Source organism: Vombatus ursinus, unplaced genomic scaffold, assembly GCF_900497805.2.
Source record: "Vombatus ursinus unplaced genomic scaffold, bare-nosed wombat genome assembly UNPS02011353.1, whole genome shotgun sequence".
In the NCBI taxonomy this organism is placed as follows: domain Eukaryota; kingdom Metazoa; phylum Chordata; class Mammalia; order Diprotodontia; family Vombatidae; genus Vombatus; species Vombatus ursinus.
Genome location: NW_020951131.1, coordinates 2,940,237 through 2,956,299, shown reverse-complemented (window position 1 = coordinate 2,956,299; position 16,063 = coordinate 2,940,237). Strand labels below are relative to the sequence as shown.

General features: G+C 39.0%; 1 protein-coding gene across 1 annotated transcript in view; it reads left to right on the top strand.

Annotated features, from left to right (window-relative positions):
• ZRANB1 (zinc finger RANBP2-type containing 1) overlaps positions 1-16,063 on the top strand; it is a 79,180-nt gene that overhangs the window by 31,380 nt on the left and 31,737 nt on the right. The window contains exon 2 of the mRNA XM_027855921.1: positions 1,354-2,204. Within this exon, the coding sequence (XP_027711722.1) occupies positions 1,391-2,204 (814 nt within the window). The 5' untranslated portion in view covers positions 1,354-1,390. The remainder of the gene's footprint in view (positions 1-1,353; positions 2,205-16,063) is intronic.

Sequence of the window (16,063 nt, the reverse complement as noted above, 5' to 3'; positions counted from 1 at the left end):
TTATCCCAGTGAAAGTCACCTCCTCGTGTGCTCAGTAAGCAGTTCTGTGTCCATGTAAAGGTTAGCTCTCATATACTGAATTTCTTCCTGTGCTTAGTTAGGAAGACGGTAGGGAGCCCGATATCAGATTTTAGTTGTACTTAATGAATGGCAGAGAATCACATCCTAACATCAACTGCATTGTTTTAGAGATGAGACCTGTCCTTCTAGCCTGTCTGGTTGGAGGAATAGTGAATTATCTATGGTTTCACATTATTTCCTCGTAGGTGTGTTAGACAGATAAATGGTTAGTGGATTGAATTAAACTGAAGAAATAATAGAATTGACTCTTACTTTTTGAAATTTTGGTGTTTGATATAGAACACACTGAATAGTGTTTTAATTATTGGGGAAAAAAGGTAGCAGGGACTTTATGTAGCTGTCTCATCTATCTTTCCCTATCTTTTGGCCTAACTGGACTTGCATCTAAGACTCTTGATTGTCTGTTCTGAAAAGTGTGTGTGTGTGTGTGTCATATGGTCACTATGTGTATATATGTACATATATAACGTACATATATGTCTGTGTGCATACGTATAGGTGTGTTTGTGTATAAATATACTCTCTTTGGAATCTACTTTTAATGTCCCTTCTCTTTACATCAGAAATTGTAGTTTTTAGGAGTTTAATGTTTCTAAAAGAGCTGTAGCATCTGTAATTTTTTTATTGTTTCATTATGAACTTTACAAGCAAGTATTTTAGAAATAGTACTTTTGAAAGCACTAGAGGAAGAGCAGAATGCAAACTGTTCTTGGAAACAAAGAGCATCAGTCCAGCAGGAGGTCGGTGGATTAGCTTGCTTCTGATCTGGGAAGCTTTTGAAACTGTTGTCCTTTTAAGTTATTTCCAAGAGATGTTACCTGTATGTGAAGAAAAGTGAAAAAAAGCAACCTCATTTGATAGTTTGGGGACAGGTTTTTATTTGTTCCTAGGCATTGTTTGAGTTTTTATCATCTTTCTTTTCCACTCCATAATTTCCATAACATTAATTGCTTTTGGAAATTCAGTATTGTGTCTTGGTTGAAAATTGTTCCCCTTTAGCACATTCCCTTTAAAAACCATTCCTTCTTCTGTAGTTTCTAGTGAAAATTCCTCTTCTATGCACACTTCCTTTCTTCCTTTCTCTGAACTCGTACATAGTTACATTTGGGGCCAAAACTTTTCCCTAAAATCTCATAACTGAAGTGGGGGGTGGTTAATTTTTTATATAAATTTTATTTTTTTCGAGATACCTATAACTTGTCAGTGTCTTTTCAAAGGTGAAATTGTTTTGCAGTTATTGTACTTTAGTAACCCTATTCTAATTATTTATAGCTTCCTGCCTGACATAATTCACTTCAAGAAGTGCACGATGTCAGAACGTGGAATTAAGTGGGCTTGTGAGTATTGTACGTATGAAAATTGGCCATCTGCAATCAAGTGTACCATGTGTCGTGCCCAAAGACCAAGTGGAACAATTATTACTGAAGATCCATTTAAAAGTGGTTCAAGTGATGTGGGTAGAGACTGGGATCCTTCTGTGACTGAAGGAGGAAGTAGCCCTTTGATATGTCCAGACTCCAGTGCAAGGCCAAGAGTCAAGTCTTCATACACGGTGGACAACGCTAACAAGTGGTCGTGCCATATGTGCACGTATTTGAACTGGCCAAGAGCGATCAGGTGTACGCAGTGCTTGTCCCAGCGTAGGACCAGGAGTCCCACAGAATCTCCTCAGTCCTCCGGATCAGGCTCGAGGCCAGCCCCTTTTTCAGTTGATCCTTGTGAGGAGTACAATGATAGAAATAAACTGAACACAAGGACGCAGCATTGGACTTGTTCTGTTTGTACGTACGAAAACTGGGCCAAGGCTAGAAAGTGTGTGGTTTGTGATCATCCCAGACCTAACAACATCGAAGCTATAGAACTGGCAGAGACAGAAGAGGCGTCTTCACTAATCAATGAACAAGACCGAGCTCGGTGGCGAGGAGGCTGTAGTGGGGGTAACGGTCAGAGAAGGTCTCCCCCCACACCGCAGCGGGACTCCGAGATGAACATGGATTTTCAGAGAATTGAATTAGCTGGTGCTGTTGGCAGCAAAGAGGAGCTGGAAGTAGACTTCAAAAAACTAAAGCAAATTAAAAACAGAATGAAAAAGACTGATTGGCTGTTCCTCAATGCTTGTGTGGGTAAGTGCCTGTTTCTGCATTATTTGCATCGTCAGAGAGAGAGGGAAGAAAGGGGAAAGGGAGAGAAGGGGAAAAGGGGGAGTAGGCAGGGGATGGGGGGTAGGGGTAGGGAGAAGAGGGACAGAGAAGGGAGACAGAGGGAGGGAGGGAGAGAGAAGGGGCATTAAACTTGACCTGGACGGTTTTCCCTGGGATCAGTTTTCTTCTGCGTTCCTGCCCTCATTAATAACATGCATGTCCTGTTACGTAGTCTGCTCGCTGCCTTCACTAGCATGAATGGACCTAGATTTCTGAATCTTTCTCTCTTCACAACCCCCCTCCCTCAATATTACTTTATCGTAACTCATTTTTAATTCAATAAATGTCTTTTCCTGTTGAAGTACAGTTTTAAAAACGGAAAGTTTTTTTTTTTTAATTAACAAACCGTTATCAAATATGTACCTGTGTTCAAAACTGCTACGTTGTTTACTCTAATAAGATGTGACTGTGGAACACCCCAGCTGCAAGTTTGGGAGTGTTTGTAAACAGTCTGAGCATCTTGGGATGATAGAAGCTTTAGTCAGATGTTAAAAATAACCCCAAAATGTGATTCAGAGATGGTGTATGCATAATGCTGACCTTGAAGATGCTGATGTTAATGTAATAGGAATGTCCTATTGTAAATATTTACAAGCTTGAGGAAACTACTTTTTTATGGCTATTTGATTCCATAAGATCAAATTCTGATTTGTGCTTTGTTTTTAGTGCTTTTCTAAGGCATGTATTGCTCCCAACTACTAGCTCAGAACTGTTAAAGGAAAAAAAAAATATGAGAGCAGGATTTTCTTCATTATTGACCTTGTGAATTAATTCTTTGTGATGAAATCTCACAACTACAAATACTTGGGTCTTATGAGTTTTATTGGAATAGATTAGATCTTTGAACTTTATAATGTAAATTGTTTTGGGTAGGGGTGACTACTTTGGAATCCTGTTAGTAAAAAAAAATTGAGCCTCCATTTTCTTGGCATGTAAATTAAATTTTTTGCGATGGTATTTTAAATATTAATTCTTTTTCTAGGACTAATTTCTTTATTGTTTAATTCCACGACTGTATTTTAAAGAATGGAAAAGGTGACGTTATTTGTATATGTTGAGCAATACACATCTGAAGATATTTTAGGTTTTTTTATGCCAGCTTTTGACTTGAAGAAAATAGACCTTTCTGTGGGTTTGGGACACGAAAAGGAGATCAAGGGATGCTTCTTTTCCATTTATCTGTGCTCTTCCCTCCTATCATTGAGAAACTTGATAGGGAGACACAGTGCTTATAGGTAGGTTTAAAAATGCATTGTAAAAACAGGAAGGGAGCTAAAAAGACAATGCCCTTCCCTTTTAATTAATACATACCTTTTATAATCTTAATAAATCCTCTTAGTAGTTGCTATTGATTTTTGCATGCTTTAATAAATAAGTGTCTCTTAATGTGCATGTAGACTTAGAAATGGAAATTAATTGAACTCTACAACTCTGTTGTTTCCCTGAAACATGGAAACCAAAAGATGTGCCTATTTCCTTGACTGATTCTAGTACCCTGTCAACCTTAAGTGTTCTTTGGTCTTTGGTCTTTGTACTCTTACCAAGACCTGTATCAGGCTTTGTTAAGTGTATTTTAGGTTTTGAACCACCCCCAGAATGGCAGGACAGTCTTTGAATCTGTTGAACCCCTGCTCCTAGTCTAAAGTATCTTTTAAGTTTAGCTCAGTGGCTGGTGGTGTCTCTTTTGACCATCTGCCATAGTAGTGTGTTCCAAGCATATCCAAGAAAAAGAACATAGTTATTATTTAATTGGCGCTAACAGCTCAATCCTGGCCTCACATCATTACATAGATACAACATATCTTAATTCCCACCATAGTTGACTTACGCAGAGTATCTTAAATAATCATAGTAGTAAAGAAGTTTGAGATATATATTAGAAAATCCATGTTAATTTCTCTTCTGCTTTTACGTTGCTTTTGTGCTCAATGTTAGGGGTATTGCTTGCTTTTGAGGCAGCTGTAGTGCACGGGAGCACTGTGTTTGGAGGACAATCAGAACTTGACTCTGTGTTCCTACTGTTTATCTACATTAGCTCGGGCAATTCATTTCACGTCTAGGCTCCAGTTTCCTCATTTGTTAGGCAGGAAACATAATTATATTATCTATTTCCCAGGTCTATCATCTGTAAATGGAGCTATTGTTTTATAAAGCCTCTCCCAGATGGAGGACTGTGGAACTTGTAAATCTAAGGCCATGAAAGAAGATTTTGCTAGGTTCCTAGCTGGCCAGCCAGAAATGAGAAAGACTTATTTGTCCAAGCACCAGCATTTGAGTCAGTGTCCTGAATGAAGACTGCTGGATGCAGATTTCACTTAAGTTTCAGGACGTACTGTAGAGATACATTCATGTGGCTGGCAGCTGCTTTGTAGATATAGGATTTTTTTTTGAGGAGTGGGGCCGGGATAGAGGGAAGTGAGTGTGGTGACAGGCGTCAGAGACAGTGTCTCATCAAAAATGCTAGAAACTAGATGATTATTATATTTAAGAAAATTAGAGTTTAGACTTAGGGGTTGAGCAGTTTCTTTCCTTGAGGTGAAATGTGACTGCAGACCATATTTCTCAAATACAGGGAAACTTTGTATCCTAGGATTATCCTAGTTAGGATACAATCGTATCCTAACTTGCCACCAGGCAAGCTGAAGCTCTTACTATTTTGCCATCGTGGTAAGTGCCCACTTACGGTTCTAATAGGGCTTTGCATTTTCCACCCCACTGCACCCAAGATCATAGAAAGCCATCTTGAAATGACTTTGAGTTAGGTGTTGAAGCTCAAATCATATTTCTGTGACAGTGACCCCTGATGGCCATTCCTTTTTGAGATGCCTGAATCTTTGGGTCTTCACTTTCTTAAAGCTCTCTTTCTTCATCAACTCCTATAGTAACCTAGCTGACCATCTCAGCTTATACTTTATCTCTTCAGAGCAAGGTAATTTACAGAAGGTATTATCACTCCTAATGGAAAAAGATAGAGCACTTTAATATGACCCCAAACACTAAGCATTCCATGGACATTGTCTTGCTAAGTATTGTCTTTTTAATCATAGAATCATACATTTAAAGCTGAGTATACTGAAAAACACATTGTTAATGGTTGTATAGGTATTTTTCCAGACTTTAAAATATTTTTATTTGTCTTCTATTTGATTTCCTAGGATTTTTTTTCTCACAGTGGACCTTGCTGATTATCTTGGCCAATTTAAAGTGTCATATTACTTTGATATTTTTAGCAAAATTAAATTTAATCTTCACAGTGTTGAAAGCTGGGATTCTTAACCCCAGGGCCTGTGAGTTTAAGAAAAAAAATTTTTGGATACGTATTTTAGTACGTAATTGGTTTCCATTATTACCTTAGGTACTCTATTTCATGCATCTAAAAATGTGATTCTGAGAAGCAGTCCATAGCTTTCACCAGATTGTCAAAGGGTTCCAGGACACATAAAAGGTTAACAGACCCTCTGTCCTCAGGGATGTTAATAGTGGTTTCATTTTACATTGGAAAAATTGATGAATAGAAAGGTTAAGTGAGTCCCTTGGAGGCTGTTGGACTTTGTAGGCAGAGATGTGGAGGGGAGGGACAGGAGGGATGTAGGTGCTGAGGCTCGCCTGGGAAGCTGTTGTGTGCCCGTCACCTCCCTTACTGCTCAGCAGTCTAGTTTAGGCTTATGGCTCCAGTAACACCTGTACAGCTGTGAGGTGCACTTGATGCTGCCTTCCGACCGCAAGGACACCTAGGACCGCTGCCATCCGGGACTGCTGCTCCCCGGGCTCTGGCCGCTGTTCTTTTCTCAATGCTTCATTGCTCTAGGCGCTTGCTTGCTTGCTTGCTTGCTTTCTTTTCACTTAATAGTTTTATAAGATTTTGAGTTCCAAATTTTCCTTTATCCCTCCCTCTTCTCCCCCCTCCTCACGGCAGCAAGCAGTCTGCCATAGGTTATATGTGTACAATCCTATTAATCATATTTCCACATTAGTCATATTATGAAACAAGAATCAAAGCAAAAGAGAAAAAACTTGAGAAAGCAAAACCCAAAAAAACCCAACAAAAAAAGTGAAAATAGTATGCTTCTATCTGCATTCAGACCATCAGTTCTTTCTCTGGATGTGGACAGCATTTTTTATCATGAGTCTTTGGGAATTGTCTTGGATCATCATATTGCCGAGAAGAGCTGAGTCTGTCATGGTTGATCATCTCACAGTACTGCTATTACTGTGTATGATATTCTTCTGGTTCTGCTCATTTCACTCAGCATTAGTTCATGTCTTTCCACTTTTTTCTGAAGTCCGCCTGCTCATCATTTCTTATAGCACAATAGTATTCCATTACATTCATATACCACAACTTGTTCAGCTTTTCCCCAATTGATGGGGAATCCCTCAATTTCCAATTCTTTGCCACCACAAAAAGAGCTGCTGTAAATATTTTTTGTACATGTGAGTCCTTTTCCCTTTTTTATGATCTCTTTGGAATACAGGTCTAGCAGTACTGGATCAAAGATTATGTATAGTTTGATAACCCTTTGGGCATAGTTCCAAATTGCATTTCAGAATGATAGATCAGTTCACAACTCCACCAACAATGTATTAATGTTCTAATTTTCCCACATCTTCTCCAACATGTATCGTTTTTCTTTTCTGTCATATTAGCCAACCTGGTAGGTGTGAGGTAGTACCTCAGAATTGTTTTAATTTGCATTTCTCTAATCACTAGTGTTTAGATTAGGTTAGAGCATTTTTTTCATATTACTGTAGATAGGTTTAATTTCCTCCTCTGAAAACTGCCTGTTTATATCCTTTGACCATTTATCAATTGAGGAATGACTTGTATTCTTATACATTTGACTCAGTTCTCTACGTATTTGAGAAATGAGGCCTTTATCAGAGACCCTGGCTGTAAAGATGGTTTCCCAGCTTTCCTCCTAAGTGCTTTCTGTGTTTGGTTTCCCAGCCTTGGTTGTGATGTCCATTTTCAGTCTGGCACACTGACTTTGTGTGTGCTTCTTATTGTCACGTGGAAGTCGTCATATTGGTCTTATCTACTGAAGTTGTTTTCTATGTCCATGACCTTACTGTCTTAGTATCTAGTTTTTTGTTATCCTTTTGAATATTAATCATAGCTTTGATCAATCAATGAACATTTATTAAGCATCTGCTATGATCAGGTGCTTTGTGAAGCCCTAGGGATACAAAAAGAGACAAGAAACAGTCCTTGCCTTCAGGGAGCTTATAGTCTAATGGGGAGACAACGTGCAAACAAATATATATGCAAAGCGAGCTATACACAGGATAAATAGGAAGTAACTGACGGAAGGAAGGCACTAGAATGAAGAGGGACTGACAAAGTCTTACTGTAGAAGGTAGGAGTTTAGTTGGTACTTAGAGGAAGCCAGAGAGGTCACTAGTCGTAGCAAAGGAAGACGAGCGTTCAAGGCATAGGACACAACTGGAGAGAATGTCCTGAGCCTAGAATGGAGGGTCTTGTCACTGGATCACATAGGACGACATGGTGGGCAGTAAGGTGTAAGAAGACTGTAAAGGAAGGAGGGGGCTGTTGTAAAGGGTTTTGAATACCAAACTGAGCATTTTGTATTTGATATTAGAGGCAATAGGAAGTTCCTGTAGTTTGTTGAGGAGGTGGGTGACGTGGTCGGTTCTGTAAGAAAATCACTTTGGTGGCTGAATGGAAAAGGATTGTAGTGAGCAGAAACCAGAAGCAGGCTGATCCAACAGCACGCTGCTGCAATAATCCATCTTGTATATGTTGTTGGAACAGTCAGGTGGCATAGTGGATAGAATGCTGGACCTGAAGGCAGGAAGGCCTAGTTCAAGTTCAGCCTCAGACACTTACTGGCTATGTGACCATGGCCAAGTCACCTAACCCTGTTTGTGTCAGTTTCTCACCTGCAAAATGAGCTGGAGAAGGAAATGGCAAAACACTCCCATCTCTTTGCCAAGAAAACCCCAAGTGGGGTCCCAAAGAGTTGGACGTGACTGAAAAACGACTGAATATGGTGTGGATGAAATTATTCTCACGAGGTAGGTGAGATGGCTGGGGTAGGCTTATTAAAGTTGTTAAAGAAAAAAAGTTGTGCAAATTGCAGCGCTCCTTAGGCGTTGGCTTTATTTGCTGCTTCCAGACTAAATCTGTTGAAAGACACTGAGAATTTCTGATTGGCTAAGCTTTTTCTTGGGCTGATAGAGTATTAGCTGAATCATTGTTAAAACCAGGAGAAGAACCTATGCCTTATGTAACTTTTTAGGCCTTGTTATTTATTTATTTTTTATCTAATTAGAGTTTTCTTCAAAAAAACTGTGCTCCTGTGTCTTATTCTTGAAAAGCTGTTGAATTGCCCAGTTGAGATGTCAGGATTATTAGAAAGAGAGGTGCATCTGAGTGGAAGGAAAGCACCAAAAAAAAAAAAAAAAAAAAAAAAAAAAGAAGAAAAAAATGAGTGTAGTGATTTCAAATCATGTAAAAATGTTGGATATATTTCCAGAATTCATTTCATCTATGATATCTTGAAATATAGCAGTAGGAATAAGGACTAGAACTGTTATTTCAGTGAGTTTACAGACTTTTGGATGAGTAAGCTCCCACTGCTGATGCAGGTGGGCACCTTCTCTGTTACAGTTCTGGAGAGACCCAGAGCATGGAGTAAAGTGACTTGCCCAGGGTCACAAACTGTTATGTGGCAAGAGGTGAGTCTTATCCTCAGTCTTGCTGACTCTGAGATCAGCCCTCTCCTATGTCATGTTGCCTCTCAAAAATACAGCAGTATTTGAAGGAGATAAGTTATGAGTGGTCTCTTTGCTCTCTAATTTAATAACTCTTATAAGCCTATACAGTTGGATATCATTTCAAATTCTCATTTGAGTTCATTGGCAAGTAGCATTTACTCATTATTTGATCAGTGGGAGACCACACATAGAAAAGAAACTGTTGGGGAGGTATGGGGAAGAGTATCTGGCCAGGGTCGGGGTGGGGATAGGGTAATGACTAGTCAGCCCTAGGCCTTCCTCCTTAAAGAGAAGACCCTGGCCACTCATCCTCTGCAGCCAGAGGGGGTGGAGGAGCCCAAGGAGCAGAGGGTACTGAGGAGCTGTGAGCTTCAGGGTTGAATTTCTGGAGGCCTGGGGAAGTCTTCATGTGAACTTGGTGTCTTAATATCTTCAGGTCGGGAAGGGGAGGAGGCAGGTGATGCTTTACTGTTCTTTAATGCAGTGTGTGATTTTCTCCTGGCCTTGGTACTTTAACTCTCCTACCACACCCTCAAATTTATTTGGGTTCTTTTCAGAATTTGTCGTTTTGGGAATCTATGCCTTGTTCTTCATGTAGCACATTTCATAAATACCTCCTTCCTGCCCTAGGTATATGGTTTACATCTTCTGGTAGCTCAGCCTAAAGGTATCTTGGCAATTTTGGTATATTAGATCTTAAATTATGAAATTTAGTATATATAAAATATCACCAACAAGAAGCCCTTCCTAACCTTACCCTCTCAATTGCAATGCCTTGCCTCTGTTAATTATTTCCTATTTATCCTACATGTAGCTTGCTTTGTATGTATTTGTTTGTATGTTGTCTCTTCCATTAGATTGTGAACTCCTTGAGGGCAGAGACTCTCTTTGGCCTCTTTTTGTATTCTCAATGCTTATCACAGTGCCCGACACATAGTAGGTGCTCAGATTTTTTGGGGGAGTTGACATAGAAAGTTTTTAATGTTCCTCAAAAATTTTCTTTAATGTATTCATGTGTGAAAACCTTGGGCCTCTATCTTCCCTTTCTCTTAGTCTGTTGTGCCTGTTGCTACTATGAATTTTTGGGGGTGTGAGTGAGAAAACCAACTAGTGGTCCATAGAAAATAACTAATGTGACATGTTCAGATTACATTGACTGCAAATTACATGTAAGCTGGCTGTGTACTGCCTTTGAAAAAGAATCTCAATGTTCAGTAAAGATGCAGTTTTTCTGTAATAAATATTGGCAATGTAGCTTCAAAGAAAAACAAGCTTTTAGTGTATGAGAAGTTCCAAGTATGTCTTCAGTTAAGATGATGTTTATTACAGTATATGTATGTGTATAGATATTTTTATACACACACACAATTTTTATTATTTTAGTATTTAGATTTTTAAGTTACCAAAACACTCACCACACTCACATATACCCTATACATACATAAAACTTTAAAAAATCTGAATACTAACATAATGCAAATAGCTAGTAGTCACCATTTATATATCACCTATATATCAAGCATTGTGCTAACTGCTTGACATTATTATCTCATTTGATCCTTATAACCACCATGGAAAGTAGGTGTTACTAGTTTATCTTTTGACAGATGAGGAAACCAAGGCAAACATTAAATGGCTTGCCCAGGGTTACACAGCTAGAAAGTGCATGGGGCTGGATTTGAACTTAGGTATTCCAGATTTCAGGCCCAGTGCTCTCTCCACTGCTCCATGTAGCACATTTCATAAATACCTCCTTCCTACCCTAGGTATATGATTTACTTCTGGTAGCTCAGCCTAAAGGTGTATACTCCACCGAACATTTTTTACTTATTTTTATTCCAACTTGAAACAAGATTTCCCTGTGTGGTATATGTCTCACCAGATTTGAAATAACACCTGGAACCACAAATGGTTTTTCTCTATGCTGAGAATCTTCAGCAGACCATCTGTGAGGGACCAGCATGTGTTTTTGTTCTCCATTCTTTCCCAGTTATTTAATTGTAAAGTTGTTAAGCCTTCCATCCTATGAAGCTTTTTGGAAGAACTCAGTATATAGTTTCCCAGTTAAACTATGGGGAAAATGAGTCTCTAGAAATCATCTTGCTTCTTAAGGCTCCATTGATGTTGTTTTCTTTTAAGACTGCGCTGTCAGCCGAGGTGTGCTGTGAATAATGGGCTGGCTTTGCTACAGTAAGGTGATGGGGACTGGGGAAATAACCTGCAGAAGAAGGCATATGCTTGGCGGTTCCCCGATAGTCTTTGGGACTGAGCTTTTAGTTTCTAACCTTTGCGGAGTAGGCTGGGACTTGGATGTTGGTTTCTGAAAGTTTTTTTTTTAAAGGCTAAATTCTAATCTGTCTTAAAATTTTCTTTTTTAAAGTCTCACTCTTACAGCACCAAGCTCCTTCCACCCCCCCCCCCCCTTCCCCCCCCCCCCCCCCCCCCCCCGCCCCCTTATCTCCCTTTCCTCCATGGGACAATTTTGTCGGTGATCCCTTCAGATCAGATCTCTTGCCAAAGAACTTTTGGGAGGAGGAAGTTTACTTGATGGATATTCTAGTATTCTTTATAGGTCAAAAGATGCCATGTCTAATGACAATCAGAAGATTAAAAATAAAGTCAATTTAACAGCAGCTATTTTTTAAGCCATTCCGATGTCAAGTACTAGAAGATGTGATGGAATTACAAAGAGACATGAAAGTGAAACTGTCATAGCCTTTAAGGACTTTACATTGTACTTCTTGGCTCTTTTCCTCTGAATGTGTGTTGAATCTTCTGGCTGACGCGAGGGCATGCAGATGGGTGGTGCAGTGGATAAGAGTTCTGGGCCTGGAGTCAGGAAGACTCATCTTTCTGAGTTCAGGTCTGGCCTCAGACACTTAATAGCTGTATGACCCTGAGCAAATCACTTAGCCCTGTTTGCCTCGATTTCCTCATCTATAAAATGAGTTGGAGAAGGAAATAGCAAAGCACTTGAGTGTCTTTGCCAAGAATACCCCACGTGAGGTCATGAAGAGTTGGAATGACTGAAAACAAGAAGAAGAAGAAGCCAGGGCAGCTGGATACATATTGGAAGTTGTGCTGGATTCAGAGTTTAGAGGGATGTGGATTCAAAATATATTTCTGTCAATTGGTACCTGTGTGACCATGGGCAAATAATTTAGGCTCGTGTGACCGTGGGCCTGCCTTTCTTCCAAATAATTCAGAATGAGGTACTTGGCCTAGATGACCTTAAAGAAGGCCCCTTCCAACTTAGTAATCCTATGCTGTGGCGCCTAGAATGACCATGGGCACCTCAGGGCTACGTTGAAGGAGTTGAACTAATTTTCCTTCTAATAATGATCCTACTTGATTTAGAGGAATAGGAATCTACATTTCTTCTTTTAAATTTGAACATGATAAATACTCAGAACAAGTTTCTAACTGTGAGAACTTCACAATCCAGCAAATGAAATTTTGCTCAAAAGACAGCATGGTTGATGTGAAATCTACAGTTAATGAAAAATATTTTTATCAATAATTGCTCTTTGGATGGATATGGATTTTGGCAGACATTTCTGTGTTTTAGTGACTTTCCCATTTTCACTTCTCCTCAAATATCCAATTGAATGTTGATGATCTTTTGTTTTTTGTTGTTCATTCGTTTTCAGTTGTGTCCAAATCTTTGTGAAGCCATTTGAGTTGTTTTTTTTTTTTTTTGTCAAGATACTGGAGTGGTTTGCCATTTCCTTCTCCAGCTCATTTTACAGATGAGGAAGTTGAGGCCAGTGGAGTTAAGTGACTTGCCCAGGGTCACTCAGCTATTAAGTGTCTGAGGCCAGATTTGAACTCAGGAAGGTGAGTCTCCCAGACTCTAGACCTGGTGCTCTGTCCACTGCAGTCCCAAGCTGCCCTGCTCTTTCAGTAGATTTAATGATATCAGGATTTATGTCATTACAGGTAATTATTGGTGTCCATTTCTGATATCTTGTTACAGAGAGTTCTCATTGTTTTTCTTGTTGGAGTCTTTTCTTTTTATCTTTCTTTAAAAGCACATATCAAATCAAGTACTCTTTGCATCATTGAAGATTTTGCCATGTTGACCTGAATAGTTTTTTTCTGAAAATAAGTCAGTATCCTTATAACTTAGTCAAAAGGAAAAATGTAGCAATACGTTGAAATAATGATCTTGATGATAGGCCACTCCGGTTTTATACAAGCCAGGTCTGGGAGTGGTGGGCTGTCCTGTTTCAGATTGCTATGTTGGGAACACTCTGATGAGTGACATATAAGGAGGTGAGAACTAAAAAAAATCTGTTATGTATTTGGCACAGTCAGTTTTGATTAAGAAATCTTGAGAGATCTCCCTGCCTTTCATTCTTCCTCTTTTCAAAACAGATGTTTTAAAATAGTTTGTGCAATTATTAAACTCAATTTGCCAGTATAGGTCATATTTCTCTTGCAATTTGACTGGAATTAGACTAGAATCCCTTCATAATTGGGGTTTTTAGCTGCTTTCAGCATTGGAATATGAATATCTTTATACTTGGTATTTGGGGTCATTTTTAATGCATTCTCATTCCAGTAGCAGACAGGGATGAGTTGAACTTGGTAAAGTCTCTTCTTGCCTTTGGACTGTATGAAAACTGCAAGTGAGAAGTGAATTTATAGTTCTTTGCTCTGTTTCTGGGTTTGAAACTTCTTATGCTATTTTTCAAGTTTTCTTTAAAAATAAGAGACTTCTGTTGCTGTTTAATATTTTAAAATAGCCTTTAAAAGATTTTTTTTTTTGAAAACGGCCTTTTAAAAAATCATTCTGAATGTGCCTCAGTAAATTTAACCTGAGGCAGCAGTCTGTTTTGTCTGAATCATAGCTGAGTCGCAGCGGCACACACAAAAAAGGACGACTGGATAGTGTTGATTTATCTCCCAGTTTAACACGGAAGGAGTTGGTTGGATAGACGAAGAACTACGCTTGGAGAAAAGGCATCCCAGGGACATAGCCGCTACATCTGATTCTATCTACTATCTACTAACCATGCAAAAGGACATTCTGAACATTACCACTTAAAACTAACTTTTCTTTTCAAGGGTTCCTGAAATTGTGCCCGCTGACTCCAGGCCCACCTTGACTCCACAGCATAAAGCATGCTGTGATGTCACAGCTACCATAGAACTCCAGTGTAAGGTTGAGCTGGCCCATGTGGGCACAGGTAAGTCCTAGATTTTTTTTACCATTTGGCATTCTTTTCAAAGTTAGTTACCATGACAATTTTATGCCGTAAAGGAAAAACAAAAGAACCCATAAAACTTTGAAAATTGTGCCATATATGGGGGAAAAAATGTGTTACCTTAAAACACCTGTGAGCCAGCTCCATGTTCTACGGAGTTCCATAGTAGCTGTGGTCTGAGTGGAGTCTTCTGTCAGTGTGACTTCTGACCTCAAGAGGATCATCATGACTGGGAAATAAGGCCTAGTTTATCGACCAGTCGAGCGCAGGAGCTTTCTTGTTAGTCTGTGCTGAAAGGTCGTCATGTCAAGTGGGAAGAGTCTGTAGTTTCTAATAGTGGAGCTTTTCATGTATCCTATTTCACTCATAATGATTTTTTTTTTCTTTTTTCAATTCTAATAAATGCTGAAAAATTTCTCCGGTTAACATGGGCTAATAATGCTGCTTGGTTCACACATTGTAGTATATATACATTTAAATTCTGAAAGTTATCAGTCATCCTTCAGGCTGCTTTTATATGACCTCTTTTTTTTTCCCCCTGAGAGTTCAAATTGCTTTTAATTACGTTCCACACCTCTCCCCCCCAACTTATTCTCCTAGTATCCTTGGGAGGTAGGTAGGGGAAGGTATATGTAATGGAAATTTCAGTATCTGTGTTAAAATTTCAAAATATGGAAGTTTTTCTTTTCTTTTCTTTTCTTTCTTTTTTTTTTGGTTAGGCAGTGGGGTTAAGTGACTTGCCCAGGGTCACACAGCTAGTAAGTGTTATATGTCTGAGGCTGGATTTGAACTCAGGTCTTCCTGAATCCAGTGCCACCTAGCTGCCCCTGAAAGTTTTTCAGGAAAGAAGAAAAGATGTTTCTTGGATTGCATTTAAGGTTTTGGTGACCTAGAAAATATATATGGGCCATTTTTTACTCTCTCTTACCAGAACTTTTCAGTGTCTTTTGAGTAACTTGCCTTTTGAAAGTAGACCTCAAAAAATTTCTATCCTTGTTTTGTGAGATTCTGTGACCTGATGAGAAGTGGTCTTTTAGTACAGAAATTAGAAATATTATTGGTATTTGGAGGAGCATTGCAAGATCATGTTATTATATTCAGTATCATTTTTTCCTCTAGAAACTAGGAAGTGGCTGGGTTACCATAATGAAATATAGCATTTAAAAAATAATGAAGAAAATGTCATTAAAGTTTTTCAAACTCCAGTAAGTAGCCTGATTGTATAATACACAAAATGTGCCTAGACCTTCTGCATCGGTTCTAACAGGACTTGACCTTGTCGGATGACCTGAAGACTGAGTTTTGACAAATTGTTCATCGAGTTGGTGCATAGTCATAGGTAACACTAAAACAGAAAACTGAGAATGTAAAAAATAATTTGTTTGGCTTTGGAATTTGGTTTTGTAGCTTTGTGTGTTCTTTTTGTATGTTATATCTCTTTTGTTCTGGAGGGGTTATAAAATCATAAATGTGTCTAAAGACCTGACTCAGGTGCTTTAGCTTCCCTGTTCTGCTCACCCTCCTCATTTTTCACCTCCTGTACTTTACATGTTGTCTGGCCGTGGACAAGGTCCTCCACCATACTGGTGTGCAGCCTTGATGAGAGCCGCAGAGCCTGGACTTAGTTCTTTTCCTATTGTTTTACTCCTGGCTCCTGTCCTGTTAAAGTCACTAGTAAAACAGGTTGGGAACTATGTAAGCCAGGGTTCTAAAGCCATATTTATCATCCCATTGTCATGCTTGTAGGCCTTTTTTATTTTTGCTTTTTGATGGTAGTGGGGGAATGTTTCTTTCTTTCTTTCTTTCTTTCTTTCTTTCTTTCTTTCTTTCTTT